Source organism: Coccinella septempunctata, chromosome 9 (genome assembly GCF_907165205.1).
Source record: "Coccinella septempunctata chromosome 9, icCocSept1.1, whole genome shotgun sequence".
Lineage (NCBI taxonomy): Eukaryota > Metazoa > Arthropoda > Insecta > Coleoptera > Coccinellidae > Coccinella > Coccinella septempunctata.
In genome coordinates this window covers 5,965,947-5,986,729 of record NC_058197.1, presented here as the reverse complement: position 1 = coordinate 5,986,729, position 20,783 = coordinate 5,965,947, and the positions used below count along the sequence as shown (strand labels likewise).

General features: G+C 35.4%; 1 protein-coding gene across 1 annotated transcript; it reads left to right on the top strand.

The window, feature by feature from the left end:
• Positions 1-496: 496 nt before the first annotated feature.
• Positions 497-13,840, top strand: LOC123320849 (putative ankyrin repeat protein RF_0381). Its single transcript, XM_044908305.1, has 4 exons — positions 497-521; positions 10,597-10,806; positions 10,997-11,296; positions 12,525-13,840. The coding sequence occupies exons 2-4, from the start codon at positions 10,722-10,724 to the stop codon at positions 13,742-13,744; spliced, it is 1,605 nt and encodes a 534-aa protein (XP_044764240.1). The 5' UTR covers positions 497-521; positions 10,597-10,721; the 3' UTR covers positions 13,745-13,840.
• The last annotated feature ends 6,943 nt before the right edge of the window (positions 13,841-20,783 follow it).

Below are 20,783 nucleotides of genomic sequence, written 5' to 3'. Positions count from 1 at the left end.
TATGTACCAATATGGTAGTTCATGTTTTTGCCAACAAGGCTCTATATTGAATACAGATCACAGCAGCTTTTGTGACAGAAGGTGGTTGATTACCATGGAAATGAGAAATCCAGAAAAATGAATCCTCTGAAAATGAAGGAAAAAAAACCTTTCTAACCGAGAATTTTCCCTAACATAAAATTATCTGAAAAAACACTGATTCTGACACAACAATCGCATTCACTTTAGGACATATGCAGAAAAAATGCATCAGTTTCCCCTGACGATATTCATTTCAAATAAAGAAAAATAAAAAATTTTAAAATAATACTTGAGAAGTAATAATTATCAAGTAATATTATTTTTACATTCGCCTCAAGGCTAATAATTCTTCCCGTAAAATAATTCACTTTAAAATTCCCGCGCATTTTCTCATGCGCGCCGATATGATGCGCGTGTTCTCGGAGGAGTAAATAATAAAATAATTCAGTTCATTTGATCAAGAGTGCAACTACTGGTTGGTGTCTATACTGTGTCTGTCTGTAGTAAGTATACTGCGTGTTTCAGTTGTTTACATTCGCTCAAGTGTCTTTTTCAGTTATAAATTCGTTATCTAATTACTTCCATATTACTTCTAAAGAAAATCAGAAGTCATGGAGAACGGCAATACAAATGTGTCATCTATTGAATTCGTCAGAAATGTGAGATATTATGTCCACCGAAATTGTGGAAATCGCAAAATTGGAGTATCGAGCCATCATCTAGTACCTGTATTCAAAAGGGTTAAGAGGTAAGCAGATTTACGAAGATATGCTTAATACCCTTGATGATCAATGTCATTCGATTGCGACTGTGAAAAATTGGACTGCAAGCTTCAAAAGGGGTAAATTTTCCATTGAAGACGATGACCGATCGGGAAGACTAGTTTCTGTCAGTCCCCGAAAATATCGATGCAGTTCATAACATGATTTTATCAGACCGTCGAATTGGGCTAAAACGGATATCTGAAGCACTGAATATTTCGTACGAACGAGTTTATCATATAGTCCACGTCAATTCGGACATGAGAAAAATTGTTGCAAAATGGATCCCCAAATGTTTGAATGTTGACCAAAAGCGTGCAAGGGTTGAAGCATCGCGTTCGATCTGTGCTCGATTTGAAAACGATGTATACTTCTTAAACCGAATTGTTACTTTGTATGAGAATAGGGTACATTTCTACGCTTCAGAAACAAAGCAACAATCGATGGAATAGCGACACTCTGGTTCTCCAAGACCTAAGATGGAAAAGTTCTTGCTTCAGTTTTTTGGGATTGCCATGAAGTAATTATGATTGATTTGTAGGATAAGAGTAGAACAATAACCGGAGATTACTATTCGACATTACTGACCACTCTGCGGAAAAAAATTCAAGAGAAAAGACGCGCAAGGCTATCCAAAGGTGTTTTGTTTCTGCAAGACAACGCCCCTGCACACAAATATTATGTTGCCATGCAAAAAATTTGTGATTTAGGGTTTGAATTACTAGAACACCACCCCTTATTCACCAGATTTGGCTCCATCTGACTACCGTCTCTTTCCTCAACTCTCAACTGAAAAAAGTTTAAAAGGTCCTAAATTTTCTTCCAACGAGGAGTTAATAAGAGCTGTGGAGGTCTTGTTTGCAGAGCAAGAAGAAATATGAGAGGTCTAGAGACGGTACGGGTTCGCTGTAATAAATGTATCCAATTAAGAGGAGAATATGTTGAATAACAAAATATTAGTAGGCTAAGAATTTTTCAATATATCCTCGTAAATGTACTCAGAGTGTAAACATTTATGCAGGAAATGCTTATACACCCTATCCACAAAATGTGAAGCTAGCTTTTTCCATGTAAACACACTTTGCAAATAATTTCCTGAATAAATAATTTTTTTCTTTGTCTTGCCTACATAGTAGGAAGCCTCTGAGTCTCGGGTTCGGAAACCGCTAGGGTTTGAATAATTTTTTAATGATCAATAGTTGAATGATTAAGGAAACTGAATTCAAAATTGTCAAATCAGCCGTTTTTTCAGTCAATTCAGGTTATTTCAAAAATGATAGCATTTTATAATAGGGTACTCTAACGATTTGTCAAAATCAGCTGACGGTTGGTTGCCGTGGGGCACACAAAGCATTTTATTATCACTGTAAAGAGGCATTTCTGAGAAAGTTTATAGTCTAATCTAACGTCGGGATGAACTTTTTTTCCAAAAACTTGCATAAAATACAATAATCGACCAAAACGTCATGCGAATGAATGGAGGGAAACGCTTTGTGTGCCCCACGGCAACGAACGCTTAGCTGATTTTGACAAATCGTTAGAGTTCCCTGTATAGCAGTAAATATTGAAATATAGAAAATGAAATGATTTAAGCAACGAATTTTTTTGAATTGTTGAATCGGTTCGAAGTGTTGAAAGTTTACTCGTATCGTATGTCACGTCGAGATTTACTTCTGAGTCAGTTATTGTAAAATTTTTGCAATATGACTACTTCATAACCCAATAAAATTTATGATTCTGAAGACGGCTCGCAAAATCTTGCCGAAACGTTGGAGGGAATAACCGACAAAGGAGGTAATAGCCCAATAAATCCTACACGTATATTTCACTTGTTGCAAAAACACATGTTTTCTTGGTTCGTTGTGTATTGTATTTGTCATTATTCAAACAACCTTGAGAAAGATTCCACCCAGTGAGGTTAAATTTACAACCTGACACAAAGCTTCAAGTTCTCTCAGTAAATCATTTTGGTATTTACAGTCCTTCCAAGAAATGCGTTTACCCTTATTCCCTTCAGCTTATTCAGAATGATCTTCTGAGAATCAAGATTATAGAGTTAGAAAGATGGGAAACGCCCCTATATCTCTAGTACTAAAAACCGACTACAATTTGGCCTGTGTTTCACATACTGAGAAATTAGATGTCGCTGAAGTCGTACTGTCAAACTATTAAATTAAAGTTTTCTGTCTTACAATTGAAGGGCGCGAAATTCGAATTTTATTCCTTGTACTGGAGTCGAATATCGACTTAGTCGAGACTAGAAAAAAAAAACATCCTGAGCAACAAAACAAAACCAGGGCTTCGTTTTGTAATCAGGATGTTTTTTTATGTGAACATTGTTTTGAATCAATTAATATTAATGAAATACTTCGTTAGATTTGCTATATTTTTATTCAAAAGTTATAAAAAAATATGACAGAATTGAAGATTTTACAGGGTATATTCAAAGGTAAGGATTTTTTTAAAAGGAAGTAAAACTGCTGAGAATAATTTTGTCGAAATTCTCACCTTTGAAAACACCTGTATACAAATAATACAGCTTTGAATATAGGATACAAAAGTACATATTGAACTATTATATATCAAAGTTGTTATTTCCATGCAATAATTTTTTTTAATCAATAGAATTTGTTGAATTTGTACAATTTTTATCAGAAATCTATATGAACCAATTTTCGACATACCATATATTTTGCATCGCAAGGAGTTCATTGTTGTTTTCAGTTTTTGGATCTTTCTATCACTTCTGGGAAAAGACTTGGAAGTACTCTGCAGAGTGTAAGAACTTCTTTCGGGTAGAAAGAATATCTGAAAAAGGGGAAGTACTTGTAATCTAATTTCATAACAAAACAATCAATTCAATATAATGAATAAATAATCTTATATATAAGATGAATGAGTAATCATTCAATAATTTTTGTCACAGATATCTAGGATGACTTACCATCAGTATTTGACGTCACACTTTTGATCTGCTCACTTTCCATCTCATATGTCCCCTCCATGAACGGAATTTATTTATTTATTTATTTATTTATGCATGTACATTTCGAAGAAATTGAATAAAACATAAAACTTAAAATATGATAAATTTCGTACATGATAAATAGTTGCCGTCAAGAATTACACGGCTTGTCAAAAATAAAACAGTCAAGAAGGCAAAGCCAATATGGACAATGGACAAATGCATCACATCATTACAAACAAAAAACAATAAATCTAGAACTCTTCAAGTTTGTAAACTGTCTTTCTCAGTAATAGTTCTTTCACACCTTTGCGGAATTTTAGGTCATTCATACTCTTCAGATTCTCGGGCAATTTATTATATAATTTAAGTGAGATATGGTTTGCTCCCTGCTGCGCTTTTGCAATTCTATTAAAAGGAACACTAAGTAATTGCTTTGTTCTGGTGTTGTACTCGTGGAAGTCGGCGTTTGTTCGATACTTCTTGAGATTTCGGTGTACATAAACCACGGCGGTGAGAATAAAAACCGAAGTACAGGTGAGTATACCCTCTCTTTTAAAAACATCCCGGCAACTCTCCGTCGGATGCATCCCAAATATAGCCCTTATGGCCTTCTTCTGTTTGATCAGTACCTTTTGTGCATCGCTGCTATGTCCCCATAGTATAATACCGTATATCATTCTTGAATGAAATATTGAGTAATACACTAGTTTGGCTGTGTCACTGTTGGATATCATTCTCATTCTTTTGATAAGGTATATCGAGGTCGAGAGTTTATTGCACAATTCGCTTGTGTACTGACTCCAACTCAATGATGAGTGAAAAGTCATACCCAAATATTTCAAGGTATCACTCGTTTTTTCTTTGGTTGTGAACAAGAGCTGCTGGGTTTTATTTTCGTTCATCAAGAGACCATTTGAGGTGAACCAACGCTGAGCACTCGCCAGCGATATTGAACTTTTTTCTCTTATCATGTCCCTGCTTCGCGACCGGTTCAAGAAAGCAGTGTCATCTGCATAGCTGCAGAGTTGGTCCGCTTCTAAGTTGGCATGTAGGTCATTTGTAAAGACGATAAAAAGTATCGGACCCAGGATCGACCCCTGCGGTACCCCCACTTTGATCTCTTTCTGGCCAGACACTGTGCCATTCCACCTCACCACCTGAGACCTCTTTGTTAGGTAGGAAGAGAACATGTTAAGAGCTTTTCCTCTTATTCCATAATACTCTAGTTTGTTGAGTAGGATTCTATGGCAAACGCTGTCAAAGGCCTTGCTCAAATCTATAGACGCCAACTCCACTTCTTCACTGTTATTGTACGCTTCAATTATAGTATCCATTACATCCAACATTGCCGAAACAGTTGACCTACTCCTTCGAAAACCATGCTGTGATTCATGGACAAGGTTATTGCTCTCAAGAAAACACACCAATCGTTCTTTCAGGAGCAGCTCGAACAGCCTCGAGAATGCTGGCAGGACAGAAATTGGCCGATAGTTCGAAAGTTCCTCCGTTGGCCCTCCTTTCGGTATGGGTGTTATCACGGCGACCTTGAGTTCCTGTGGAAAGGTTTCTTGTTCGAAGCAATCGTTGATTATTTTACACAATGGTTGTTTCATGTGTGGAACAATTTGCTTGAGAAGCGCTACTGAAATGCCGTAGAAATCTCTTGTTTGTTTGTTTTTTAACTTTTTTGTTATCTTCATTATTTCTTCCTCTGTTGTCGGTTTCAGATACATAGAGTTTACGGTATTCATTTTTCTGAGATTTTTCATCAAGATGCCGGAATTATCCAAAGATGGTCGGACCCCTCTCTGTATGTCCTCGCCAACAGATATAAAATAGTCATTTACTTCTTCAGCTGCCTTTGTGTGTGAGACTACCTGACATTTTCGCTGTTTTCCTGTTTCTTCACGTATCAAATTCCACATTGCTTTATATTTATTCTCTGCGTTAATTATTCTTTTTGAGTGCTTTGATTTCACTGTTTTTTGTATTTCTTTTTTCAATGTTGTTTTCAGCGTGTTATAAAGTGCACAACTGGGCTCATCTTTACGCACTTCTGCAATAGTTTGTGCCGCTTCTACTCTTCTCTTTAAATTCTTCAAATTTCTATGGTAGATGTACTTCTTTCTTTGTCCAACCTTAACCTTTTTTTCAGGAAAGGATGAGTTGAAAAGACCAGTAAGAGTGTCGTGGAAATTACTATACTGCACCCCAGCGTTTTCATTCCAGATTAATCTCCAATTTATAGATCTGATTCCCTCTATGAAACGATGGGTATTTTTGTTGGTGAATTGCCTTCTGACTCTATATTTTGTATTTTCAGGCTTCATTTTTGCAGTTGGTATTCTCAGGATTTGTGCCTTATGATCCGACAAAAAAGGATCACAAGTTTCCTGTTTACAGTCGCTCTCTGATATATTCGTAATCATATTATCTATGCAAGTGCTCGAATGTTTTGTCACTCTCGATGGCTCTGTGAAAACATATCTCATACCGTACATGTTGAACGTTTCAATCAATTTAGTTTTCTCTGTTGAAGTCCGGATGAAATCTATATTAAAATCACCGACTAACAAAACTCTATCATCGCCGTGGCTCCTGAGACACTCCTCCAGAACAAACTCAAGAGCCGACAGAAATGTTGAAAAGTCCCCTGATGGGGGCCTATACAATGCCACTAAAACAACTCTTAGTACTGGTAGTCTAATAGCCGCTATCTCAATTTCTTTCTCCACGGAATACTTTGTTATGTTAAGCAACTCTCGGCATTGTATCTCTTTACTCACAAACACTGCAGCACCTCCATGTCTTGATGTATTGCGATAAAAGGAGCTGGCCACATTTAAATTTCCGAAATTAACCCTACTCAGCAAATCCTGCGAAAACCAATGCTCTGTTACACAGGCTATGTCTATTTTCCGGTCATTTATGAAGAATATAAAATCGTCAACTTTATTTTTCAGTGATTGCACGTTGATGTTTGCAATAGTACAATATGAACCAGTTTCATCTATTTGCTCTTTTTCATCGTTCTCGATCTCGGGAAAAACGAAAAGCGTCGAACAGTAATTCCACTTGGCCAATTGTCACCACTGTACAGATCCTCAATAAGATCACGATCTCCGCCCACTTTGAAAGATACGCTAGTAGCTTCAGGCTTCACTGGAAGAGCCTCTACAACAAATTTTCTTTCCGGGAACTGATCCTTAAGGTGGTCCAATATCATATCTGGTGTGGTACCCACCTCAACCTTGCCAATGTGGAGCCACACCCTCTGTTTACTACTAGAAAAACAATTTTGTCTTCCAGTAGTTTGTCTTGTTCCTCTGACACATCTTGGCCGTCCCTGATCCACATTCGCATCTTTTTCATTGATACTATGCACCAGGTTGGCGGAATTCGATATGTTGATGTTTCGGTTAACAGCTGATTTGTTGATTAATCTGCATGGGGTCGTTGAACCGGCTTTCACGTCCTCAGGCGGTAATGTAGCATCAGGTGACTTTTTTTGTGCGTTTTCCGATAAAGATTTTAATTCCGGTTTGTTTGCGATCCGTTTCGTTATCTTTACATGTGAAGAATTTGAACATACCTTCTGTGTTGTGTCCCTTTCTAGTACACTGATTTTGAAGAGCAGTAAGTTGTTTTTGTCTTCCATCTCGGCGATTAATTTTCTCAAGAGAGAATTTTCCTTGGAAAGGATTTCGTTTTCCTTTGTTAGATCAGATATCACTTTTTCACTTGAGTTCAGCGCTTCATTTATATCAATTACTGTTTCAAATGATGTATTTAAGTCTTCTGTACTATCACTTTCGGTTTCGGGGTTAGGTTGACGTTTCTTCGGTTCGCAACACTTTATTCGAAATTCGTCAATTTTTTCTATTTCACTGAAATATTTCAAGCATCCCGGATGCATTACCGTTCCGCAATTTACGCACTGCAGTCCTGTATTTGGAATATTGTGACATTTTTTACATTTTTTCACTGGTAAATCATATATTGATGTTTTATTCGCGGCCATCTTTGTTGTTGTTTCCTGCATACGAAAAAGATATGCATTCAATATATGATGAATGAGTAATGCATTCAGTAATGCATTGCAATGCATTCAGTTATGCATTGCAGATATCTAGGAAGACTTACCATCAGTATTCGATGTATCAGTTTCAAACTGCTCGCCCTCCATCGCATGTGGTGGCCCTTTCATACATGGGATGCTTCCTGCATTCAGCAACTTACGTGCATGAAAAGCTTCAACTTGACTTGAAGTAAAATGTTTACTGCACATGGTGTAGCTTTTACTCAAGTCAATGTCTTGACGCCCAGAAAATTCTATCCACTTCAGAGCACTGAAAATATAAATCAATCAACATGCGAGTCACATGGTTCGAGTTTCAATACTTAAGTTTACATTTTCTTCGATAAATTTAATAAACTTATTTTCGGAGAATCCCAAACAGCAGTTTCCACAGTTCTTCACCATACAATATTTTCCGTAAGACATTTTGAGCAAAGTCTTTGATTTTGAAGATTTCACTAAATAAAATACACAAATAACATTGAAATAAGGTGACTAGAACGGGCGATACGAAAATCAAAACATAAACATAACGGCCATGTGCAAATATCTCCATGAAATGGCAAATGGCCCTCGAATAAATATTTTAACCAGTCTTAGTATTCTAATAAACAACTGAACCACCAGCTTCGTTTCCCATCTAACTCTATCCTTAAATCTATAATCTTTGCTGAGAATGTAGATAGTAGGATTAAATTTTTTTCATTTTTGAATAGCAAAAATACGACAGAAAGTTAGGAATAGGAACTCGATCTGTAATATCAAATATTTTTCCATTTGTTCTCTTCTGGATTCAGCCCATTAAAATACACCTGGATTTATATCAGGGTTCCCAGTAATGAATACCTGCAATAAAAAGAATTACAAAAACCCACTGAAAACCCAAGAACTGGTACAAAAATAACTTCAGGTCGGCAGCAAACGCTCTGTATAATCGTATAACTGAAATGTCCGTAGATTCTTAATTTCAAAACCAATTCACTCGTATCGGTCGTAAATACAAGCAAGTTGTCCTGTTAATTGTTAATTCATTCGAAATTTCAATTTAAAGGTGAAGTTCCTCTTGCCTTGAAACTTTCTTCAGTTCTCTTGACCTCCATTGATGCAAGATGATTATTGTTGAAGAATTTAACATTCTTGTAATTATCCTATAATTTCTTCGAGTGATACCCATTCTCAACAACTGCATCATATCCATTTCATCATCGAGTTGATTTTTTTTAATCTTCAACTGATTTAACGTAGGTATTCAAGCTTTAGCCAAAGAAAATAACCAAAATTAATACAAGCTACTGCATATTATGATAATTCAGTTTTCTTCCATAGCAAAAATAAATAGGTATATTTGAAAACTGATCTCCTTTAATTTCCATGCAAATAACTAGATTTGGTTTTGGTGTGCCTTCAATCAGTTTATATAAAGGTTAGTTATATATTAATTACGCTCGTCACATATTTTCGACTTCATATATTCCGAAGTGATTCGACCTCGTGATAAAATACGTAATTACTGAGGCTTTCACGTGAAACGGACAACATAGCGCTAATTTAAAACCCAAAAATGTTTTGACAAGCTTCATAACCCCACATTTTCGTATTATACAGGTTCCGTTCACAAACTTACTCTGAGCAAGCTCTGAGTAAGCTCTGATTACTCGAAGAGTTCATAAACATACTTTTAGTTCCTCAGAGTGTGCTCTCTGAGCATGGCCATACTCATACTCTACTCTCGGAGTAAGTTTGTGAACGCAACCACAGAGTGGAATGTGTCAAGTTCAAGTGTCAAATTTCCATGGCCAACCGAGTGCTAAAATAAGAGTGAATGGAGTATAGAAACCTAGTTTTGAAGTGTTTTCAGCGTTTAATTTTTCAATAAGAATTGCAGTTCTTAGGAATATTTTCGTTTGAAAGTGCGGATTATGATGCTGCAATAAAAGAACTTGCAGGCATGAAAATAAAAAATTGATGGGATTGTTGGTTGATGACAACTTCGGAATACTTATTTTCATCAACGTTTCGTTAATTTCATGCATGAACTTCATCAGGACCTACAAAAAAATACAAATCCGCATCACACAGCTAAGAGTGAGGTTGTTAAAAAACACCCATTCTGACGTGATGGATTTGCATTGTTGGAAGGCTCTGATGAAGTTTATGCATTAAATTAACGCAACATTGGCTGAAAAACTCAACCGACAATCTCATCAATTATATCATTCTTAAAGGACGCAATTACTTATCAAACATGAAAATAAAGTAAAAATGTTTACTTGATTAGTTCTTCGGAATTTCATATTATATTTAATTTTTATTAGGTACATATTTGATAATTTTCTATTTTCATTTTAGTTCTTCTTTTGTTGAAAGAAATATTGACTTATATTTTGTAACTGCTTTATTCTTGTTGAGTTGTTTCCTTTTTGATTGATTTCAATTCATTTGTTATATTTCAATTGATGTATTTTATGTATCATCAATAAAATTTATGTTGGGTTTGAAAAAATTGAATTCTCATTGAAAACTTTTTTTGAAAAAAATTGAAAATGTATGTAGAGGGGGTCCGGAAATCGACACCTTTGCTTCGGCACACAAGTCTGTACTGCAGTCGTTTCATAAATTGGACTGTGTCTAGAAAGAACTAACAAACATACAACATAATAACATAAATCGCAACGTGTGTAGACTGCTTAGGTCTCATCTTCGAAATTTCCCAATATTTAAAATTTAACAAAGTCGTGATCAAAGGGTAAATCAGGTAAAGACTCCAGCTCACTGATTCACCAGAGGTAGTACTAGTACTCAGGCTACATCCGGCTCTATAGACGGCTGTGACTCATAGATACCCATTACCCACCAACAGATCACATAGTTAGAGTACCTGTAATTCGGAGGTATGGAATTGTTGGATCCAAGTTCCACTGTCAACCCCTACCCCCTTAACCATAAACTACTTTGCGCAAACGCAGATCTCAATGCTGGTGAGTACAAACAGAATCAATTTGCATAGTTGCAACATTGCAACCATTACTAAATTATTTGCAACTCGTGCGCCACCAGTCTGTAGCAAGTATACTTCGTGTTTCAATTGTGTACATTCGCTCAAGTCTCTTCTTCAGTGATCAATTCTTTAACAATCCTCAACTCAAATATTTTTTTTTAAAATGCCAGAAAACACGGAGAACTTCCAAACAATTGTTGCCGCTCTTGAATTCGTCAAAAATGTGAGATTTTATTGGTCCGTTGAAACTATGGAAGATTTTCTGGAGAATAAGTTGCCGCAGTTGGATTTCAATGTTGACACATTGTATTACAAGAGAAAAACTGCTCTAGAATTGTTGGTAGGCGATGAGAAACGACACAGTGCCAGGGATAAATCCATGATGTGCCTACTTCTAAAACATGGTGCTAGCCCTTTGAAGAAGCTAAGATGCGGTAGAACCATTATTCAGAAAATTTTACAGAACAAGGGTGAGTTAGTTGTAATATTCTCTTTTACATACACTTTTTTCTATTGCTACGTAAAGAATCTTAACCCATTCATATTAGAAGTAACGGCTTGGAATGAAAACTCGTATACTCTATTCACTTCTATTTTAGCACTCGGTTGGCCATTTAACACATTTCACTCTGTATAGTACGAAAATATGAGGTTATGACGCTTGTCAAAACATTTTTGGATTTTAAATCCGCTCTATGTTGTCCGTTCTACGTAAAAAGTCTCAGTAATTACATATTTCATCACAGTCGAAAATATGTGTCGATTATAATTGAAATTTATACAAACTGTATGAAGGCATACCAAATCTAGTTATTTGCATGGAAAATACAAGAGATCAGTTTTTAAATATATTTGTTTTTGGTATGGAAGAAAATTGACTCATAATATGCATTACCTTGAGGAGAGTTAATGTTGGTTATCTTCTTTGGCTAAAGATGGAATACGTTGCATCAGTTGTAGATTTCAATAATATCAACCTGAAGATGAAATGCAGTGGTTGGGAATAGGTATATCCCGAAGAAATTGACGGATAATTACGAGAATGTTAAATTCTTCAACAAAAATCATCTTGCATCAATGGAAGTAAAAGGAAAAGGAATTAAAGGATGTTTCAAGTCAAGAGGAACTTAACCTTTGAACAAAAATTTCACATGAATAAACAATTGACAGGACAACTGACGCGTATTTGTGGCTGTTCATCTTAATACATTGATATAATAATAATAATTAGGTATTTATTGGTACCTTAAGACATTCACAATAGGACAAGTTAAATGAAAAATAGAAAAATCAATTTTTGGGGAACTTATTGTACGATGACATTCATTAAAAATCCTGTAGTATCTTTTTGCATTAATTCACCCAAACATAAAATTCTCAAGTGCCACCACTTTTTTGGGTATCCCAATAGAAGGAAATTCTTAGTCATCCTCTCATTCACAATCTTTCTGATTGATCAAACGACTTATTTTGATGGGTTTTACTTTCTGCCAAAAAAGCCTCACCATTGAAAACACCTTGTATATGAAAAGTTTCGTAATTAAAAATGAAAATCGGACTATTCGAGACTCTTTTCACACCCGTATAACGAAGAGACGAATTTTATGCGTTATTTATTACTCACTCTGTATAGTATTGGAATAAAAATTAGTGAAATAAATTGAAATCAAGTAAAATTGTCATATTGTTTCATTTCAGATTCTGCCTTGATCATCGAGTTCTTGAAATATGTGGAAGACATCAATATGATTCATGTCAATGGTACTTCTTTGCATATAGCTGTTAAAAGACAGTTAAAAGATGTGGTGGAATACATAATTGGGCGAAATGCAGATGTAAATAAGAAATCTCTCAACGGGTGGACACCTTTGCTTCAGTCGGTAAGAAGTAAAAGTGTTGATATGATGAAAATCCTTCTAGAGAGCGGAGCAGACATGGAAATCAAAAGTAAAGCAGTAGAAACACCGCTTCATTTGGCTGTTGAATACAATAATCTGGATCAAGTCAGGATGTTGATAATAAACGGTGCAGACGTGAATTCAAGAGATTCTATAGGAGGAACTCCTCTACATACTCTTAGAAAAACTTTCAGAAAAACATTCAATTTCGAATTATATGAGCTTCTCCTACAAAATTGTGACGTGAATGCATTAGACCAAGAAGAACACACACCGTTCCATCATTTGATGAAATTTTTACCGGTAGATTCATCAATATCAGAGAAAAGAAAATTGATAAATTTATTTTTAAAACATGGCGGGGATTTACAAGATTGCTGCTTCGGTACACTAATACATGCTGCAGCCTTTTTTAAACATTCTGTTCCTTTTTTGACCTTTTTAATAGAAAAAGTGGAAGATATTGTTGAAATAGACAACGCGACATTTCTGCATTTTATATGCTGGCATAGCGGCGAACCTAATAAAGTTATAGAAGTCCTGAAGTTTTTGTCTGTTCGGGAATGTGGGGGAAAATTTAAACTCAATGATATTCAATTGAGATTCCTTGAATCAGAAACACGATTAATTAAATTCCATAAGTCATGTAAAAACGAGCTACGCATTCTTAAGGATCAAAAATTGAGAGATAACGATCCTTTATCCTTGTTCACGGTGCTGTCAGAAAATGAGAGGGGTTTAGCGAAACTTTATCGTCAGTATCCTTTAACTAATGAAATCGCCGATTTTGAAACGGAAAGGTTTCCAATTTATGGAAATGATTTGGTAAGAAATCATAAAAATGCTATAGCGATACTTGAAGCAGAGATTTCAATATGTGATTTCCTGACTGAAGTTAGTGACAATGTTTTGAATCAGTGTTCAATTTATGAGATCACAAAATTCATATCCACTGAAGACATAGCCGAAGTATCACTTGAATTAAAATCAATTCAAAATTCAGTTAGTTATACCATTTAGTATTGAGTTCAATACTCAATGGCTACACTCTGGCATAGTTAATCTATTTATGGAGTTCTGTTGAAGGAAATGAACACCTTGATTTAATCTATGGGACCACAGACTGTACAAAGTATTTTAACTATTTTTGTATTTATTTTTGTATTATAAACTTTGTATTTATTCTTATATTGTCCTTATTTTTGCGTATATAAGTAATATAAATAATTATCAAAAACATTTCATTGTTTTACTCATATCGGTTTATCCGTATGTCTTTCTCCTAAATTTTTCATAAGCTGGCCATTCACGTTAGAGCTATCGAGACCGAATCGGTGGAATCGACTCGATTCGATGCATACATATTCCACCGTGTATGGGGACAGTTTGGTCGAGCCCAAGCCAATAGGGCCGTCTATAACCTTTATTAAGGGCCTTGGGCATATTAGGGTAATGGGGTCCCTATGCTATTGGTAGACTATTATTTGATAAGAATAGACAAAGCAAGTAGATAAGCAAATTTCTTGATTAATTTTCGTTTATTTATAATATTATCAACGAAATAAATGAATAGATAGTTATACGTTTCCCAAAAAATTCTTTTAACACTCATACATTATGTCTTTTTAGATTTGAAATGATCGAAATCATTAATTAATTCTCCAAAATCTGTCGTTTCCACAACATTCCCTTTTGATGCAGTTCATTTATAATCTTATTTTTTATACTTTTCCCAATTCGGAAAAGAGGCCTACAGGTTGGGCAAAATTCGATGGGATTGAATGCCAGCTCTGTAATCATGAGAGCTAGGGAAAATGAATAGCACGTTCCCGACATCGATTTTCAAAAGATTGTTAATGGCCAAAACCACATCCCTCTATCTTCTTTTGTTTTCAAGTTATAGGGGAAAGGTACCCAAGACGATCCCCTTAAGCAAGAATTTACTTAATTCCTCAGTTTCTTCGGGTAGCACAAAAATGAAAACGTCTACTCCTCTTAGAAGTATCCATCTTTCTATTGTCCTACTCGAAATAGTCGGTCACAAAAGGTTTTTTGAAATATTCTCGATTTTCCAAAACGTTACAAAAGGATCATCTTATTCACCCTGGTGTTTAGGATGATCCCTGTGGTATGGTTAAGATGATCCCAGGGATCATCTTGACCCCGTTCTCTCAATCAGCTCCCATATTTTCAAGAATGAAGTATGTAAAACAAATATCTGTGGATAAAACAATATAAATTATCAAGTAGGTAAATGAACAACTAAAAATCAACATATAAGGTGTAATATCACAAAAATTTGAAACGAACATGTAAATGGCGGTTTCAATGCACCACCGAAAAAAGCTAATTTGAGATCCAATAAAATATACAAAATTTTCTGAAATATCAAAATAAAGTACAAAATTTGTCTTCTTATTGATCCATATATTCTAAGCTTCATATTGTTCACGAGCTCGCTTTCTTGTTCATTAGTGGAAACATTTTTTCTCACTCCCAGTGAGCTCCCACGAGCTATTTTCTTAATTTCTTTTGTCCCTCGTTCCAATGAAATAAGCGACCCTGAAAAGTCCCTATACTCGCTCTTTTAATTGCTATTCCATTTTTAATAGCATCAATAGCACTTGACATTGACTCTTTGGACCATCCGCCATCCACCTTCTTTATTTATTTATTAATATTTACATTTACGCGGCATATTTCCTAACTGAAAAATCCTGTAAAAATTTATGGGTATACCCTTCTGACGATTATTAGACCCCAGAACAGTATGTAAAAAAATAAAGGTGTAAGATGATCCCCAGGGATCATCTTGTACATCTTGCCCCAAGTTCAACTTTTTCCTTCTGCATTAGCTATTATAACCTATACGAACGTCATTGTCTTCAAGTCGAGAAAAATCAAAAATAAGGATATAAGGAAGCAACAAATATAAAAATCATTGTTATCAACCATTCACAACAAAAGTAGCATAATCTTAAAATTAACCTAATCTTAGATTGAACGGTAACAATTCATATTTTTCTCTGTGAATATCGACTATTCACTTGCAATGTACTAAAAAATTGACTGAGGTAGAAGTGTGGTAGAGGCTACGTTATGGCATAAAATTCAACCAGATGGCATTTTTCATGAGTCTGTAATCGAAAGGGATCATCTTACCCAAAGAGATCAACTCGTACACTTTTCCCCTAAAAGTGAAAACTCATTTTTCGGCTCTTCGTAGTGGTGCTTTCATTTCGTAAAGTTTCAGTGATATCCAAAAACAAATGTTACATTCTAAAAAAACTGAAAAACTAGTTCAGTCTAGTTGGCGGGTTATTTCATTGATAATATGATAATGAACTTTATACTCTTAAATTGTGTCAGGTTATTAAAGGACACAGACTTTGCCTTCAGTGGATTTCCTCAGGTTTATTATTCAGATATTAAAATTGTAACAACCTTGTAGATTTCAACGAATAAACCTCAATATTATTAGATACAATTATGAGAGACTGTGAAGATCAATTTCATTCCGGATATTTGAAAGGATGAAAAATTATCCGAAATGGAACGAATCACTTGCAAGAAATTTTATAAACCTGGATTCAACTGAATATGTTCCGGAACCTTTTCAACTAGTAGTTAATCCTGATAATTTGAATACCAGTACAATAGCCCTTTCAAACACCTTCACAAATAAGGCTGTGCTACTATTAATAGAGTTTAATTGGTAAATATGAAATAGTCAAGGAAATTCTCATAATTTCCCGAGCATCTTCACGAATATCCGTAATGAAAGTGGTCTCCAAAATCTCTCATAACCTGACACAATCATAAGAGCGTTATCATATTATCAATGAAAATGACCTGCCAACTTGACCCAACTAGTTTTTAAGTTTTTCAATTGGAAGAAAAATTAGAGATACGACTTATATTATACATATTCTGAATCAGAAAAAAATCTGGCACTGGAATATTTAAAAATAACATAGAGTTAATAATCAAAAAAATAAAAGTTATCACTACAAATATCACTGAATTGGCGACTGAAAAAAATCTTTGATTACGCCACTGCATTCTACATGAGAAAGTCTCTGTAGAATGTAACATTTGTTTTTCGATATCACTGACACTTTCAGAAATAGAGGCACCAGCACGAAGAGCCGAAAAGTGAGTTTTCACTTATAACTTGAAAACAAAATAAGATAGAGGGATGCGATTTTAGCCATTCACAATCTTTTGAAAGTCGAGGTCGTAGACGTGCCTTCCATTTTTCCCTAGCTCTTACGGTTATAGAGCTGCCATTGAATTCGTTTTAGTTGGTACCATGTGTGTGGATGTATATTGAGTGAGACGGTGGAACGGAGAAAATAGATAACTAATACCACGCGTTTGGTGTGTTGGGTAGTCACAGAGGACTCTGAATTGCCGAGGTTTTCCGGCTTGGGTGAGCCTGTTTTTTTTATTAAACAGAGTTTCACAGGAAAAGGTACTGCAGCTGAAAATTGTTCGTAATTCGTTCAAAAATACTTTCATATTCATGAAAGTGCATGTGAACCTACACATATTTTGCAGCTGAAACCTGACATATTGTACTTGATAACAAAAATTAAATCGGTGACGATCCATAGCATCTGTTTGTTCATGTGTCACCACCATCCATGTATGATTAAATGCGTATGTAAATAAGTTAGGCTGACCAGATTATCCCCAGTTCAATGACGGACGGGCCTGGCGAATGTGTATATGTATATTTATATATACAGAGCGAGTCTTTGAATCGTAAACATATTTCAACAGTAGATTCTTGAGGTCAAAAGAAACCCTTTTTTCCGGTACCATTTTGTCCAATTCAGCCCTGATAAAAAGATATAGCCATTTTGAGTTTTCATAATGAGCTGTGCCATCCCTGCAGAAGCAAAATTACCTTCAGAATAACTAAATGAATCTGTGTGACACTACACATTTGTGGATCTTTTAAAAAGAATTGCATTCGGTCAAAGTACCCAATTTTTCGGATTTCACAGATATCAAATTCCTACTCGACAACTATATTACGAAATTCATTTCATGCAATAAAAAACCATTTGTGGGAACTAAAAATAGCATTTTTTATATTTTTGAACAACCTGTATTTTCTAAACCGAGCCGATTCGGAAAAAATGGTGAAGGAAAAAAGTGTTTCTTTTGACCTCAAGAATCTACTGTAAAATATTTGTACAAGTCTAAAACTCACCCTGTATATGCTCCCAGCTACTCAGATTCCTACAGCGTATGGTGATAAAAAAAAAATTATTGAAAATAGAGAAATAATAAGTTTATCACAACCCGAAAACGAAAATTTAATCTAATATATAAAATTCTCGTGTCACAGTTTTCGTTGCCATACTCCTCCGAAACGGCTTGACCGATTTTGATGAAATTTTTTGTGCTTATCCGGTATCTATGAGGATCGGCCAACATGTATATTTCATCCCCCTAAATGTTAGGGGTAGTCCACCCCTAAATTTTTTTTTTATTTTTTAGACAAAATTTTTAATTTCAATTTTTTTATGATACAACATGGAAATTATTTATATGGCAAAACAACGTTTGCCAGGTCAGCTAGTCTAATATATAAAATTCTCGTGTCACAGTTTTCGTTGCCATACTCCTCCGAAACGGCTTGACCGATTTTGATGAAATTTTTTGTGCTTATCCGGTATCTATGAGAATCAGCCAACATCTATTCTTCATCCCCCTAAATGTTAGGGGTAGTCCACCCCTAAATTTTTTTTTTATTTTTTAGACAAAATTTTTAATTTCTATTTTTTTATGATACAACATGGAAATTATTTATATGGCAAAACAACGTTTGCCGGGTCAGCTAGTAATATTTATATAATGGTTGTGCATGACACTGTGAAATGAGAAGAGGGCTTCAAGGGTTGCTAGCCTTTCTCCAAATGCAATCTGAATTGACCCAAACACTTCGTACATTGGACTCCAGAATCAAGTTTTGTTTTAATGGAATGGAAATTATTTTGAAAGATCTTCCGTAAATTTGCACTATCTTTTTTTATTATCCATCTCGAAAAATCTTGCTTAGCACTTTTGTGGTCTTTAAATGTTTGTTGATGATTGTGTATTGTTAATTTTCTTTGTATTTCATTATTATTTTGGGTCAATAAACATTATCTTCATTGATCATTTGAAACTCTAGCTGTATTCAGGTTCGTCTTTCGGACAGTCCGAGAATGGTTCTAGAACTGCGCAGAGGATTCGATACTAGGGCGCAACAGTTTTGCGCAGTTTTAGAACAATTCTCGGACCGTGGAAAAGTCGAACCCGAACAGCATCTAAATTGGTAATGCAAAAGGTACGAATATTATTCAAGGTTATTTCTTCTTCTTCTTCTCTTCTCAGAGCAGCTCTCTCTCAGACAGTGGCCCTTTATCAGAGGAGGTTTGACCAAATAGTTGTTTTAATTTGGGCTCAGCCTCTAGGCTAGAGTCTAGGCTATGCACCCAGTCCCCGTGGTGACATAACGAGCCATTCAAAGTCAAGGTTATGTACTTGTTAATTGTCAATGGATTAACTCCAGAAGAGGGTGGGGTGGTTATTTATTTTTTTGTGTCACCTTGTAAAAAGAAAGATTTATTCGAAAGTTTTATGATTCAAAATATAGGGTGATGCAGAAATATATATATATATATATATAGTCATTTTGACCCTTTTTACCCATTGGGTGTAGGGTGTTGTGTGGCCTCTACATCTGGATATATTCCCTCCATTTCTTTCTATCCAATGATATGCGTCTAGCTTCCGGAATATTCGTTCCCCTCTTATTCAATATCTCCGCAATGACTTGTCCCCAACTTCTCTCTGGTCTTCCCCGTCTCCTCTTTCTGACATCTTTGGCATCCCAAATTCTCCTCGTCATTGTATCCTCCTCCATTCTATTCAAGTGTCCCCACCATTCCAGTTGTCTCCTCTCAATAAATTCTTCTAAAGATTCCACTTGCAAATCCTCTCTAATTGATTCATTCCTTATCCTGTCTCTTCTAGTCACTCCCATTACTCTCCTTAGGTATTTCATTTCCATAGCCTGCAATCTTGACTTTTCTCTCAAGTTCAGGTTCCATGTTTCACATCCATAAGTCAAAGTTGGTCTGTAGATCGATTTATACACTTTGAGCTTTGTTGACTTTGATACGTCTCTCTTATTTATAATGCCTGACCTCATGGCGTGGTATAGTTTGTTTGTCTTTATTATTCTATTGTCGATTTCATTGACCCGTCCCCCGTGTTGTTCAAAAATAACTCCTAGATATTTATATCTGTCTACCTGTTCGATTTTTTGTCCTCCCAAATACACTTCCATTCTTCTTTCCTGTCTTGCCACCGCCATCACCTTTGTTTTCCCTCTATTCATCTTCATTCCATACTCCGATATAACCTCATCCCAGATATTCAAGTTCTGTTGTAATTCTTCTTCACTTTTAGCCAATATTACTACATCATCTGCAAACACTAGCTCCGAAACACATACCCTTTCCATTCTATGAAAACCCACTGTAACCTTTTTAGTTTTTTGTCTGCTTTTCTCTATTATATCGTCCATAAGGGTTATGAACAATAGTGGGCTCAATCCTCCTCCCTGCCTCAGTCCTCTTATCGTCGTGAAACTCTCTGAAATTCTTCCCTTCAGTATAATCTGGTTCACGTTATTTTCGTACAACTTCTTTATCAAGCTGATCATCTTTTCACTGACTCCTCTCCTTCTTAACGCATGCCACACTGTCTCCCGTATCACCCTGTCAAAAGCTTTCTCTATATCTACAAAAGCCAGGTAGAGAACCCCATCTGTTCCCTGTGATGCAGAAAGCCTGATTCTATTTTCTTATTTCAAATGGGCACCTTATATATTTGTTATCCAATCTTTTCATTCTCCAGAAAAATATGAATCTTTCATGGCCCGTAGTAAATGTTAACGCATACTTAATTCAATTGATTTCTTTCTGATAACCAATTGATACAACTGACGAATCTGGCTGATCTGAACTAAAATTGACGATTTCTAAAATCAATGTGA

Excerpts from the sequence above, each read along its gene's own strand:
- LOC123320849 (XM_044908305.1), top strand. The coding sequence starts at position 10,722 with ATGGAATTGTTGGATCCAAGTTCCACTGTCAACCCCTACCCCCTTAAC. Across the intron at positions 10,807-10,996 it reads AAACGCAGATCTCAATGCTG|AAAACACGGAGAACTTCCAA; the intron begins GTGAGTACAAAC and ends TTAAAATGCCAG. Across the intron at positions 11,297-12,524 it reads GAAAATTTTACAGAACAAGG|ATTCTGCCTTGATCATCGAG; the intron begins GTGAGTTAGTTG and ends GTTTCATTTCAG.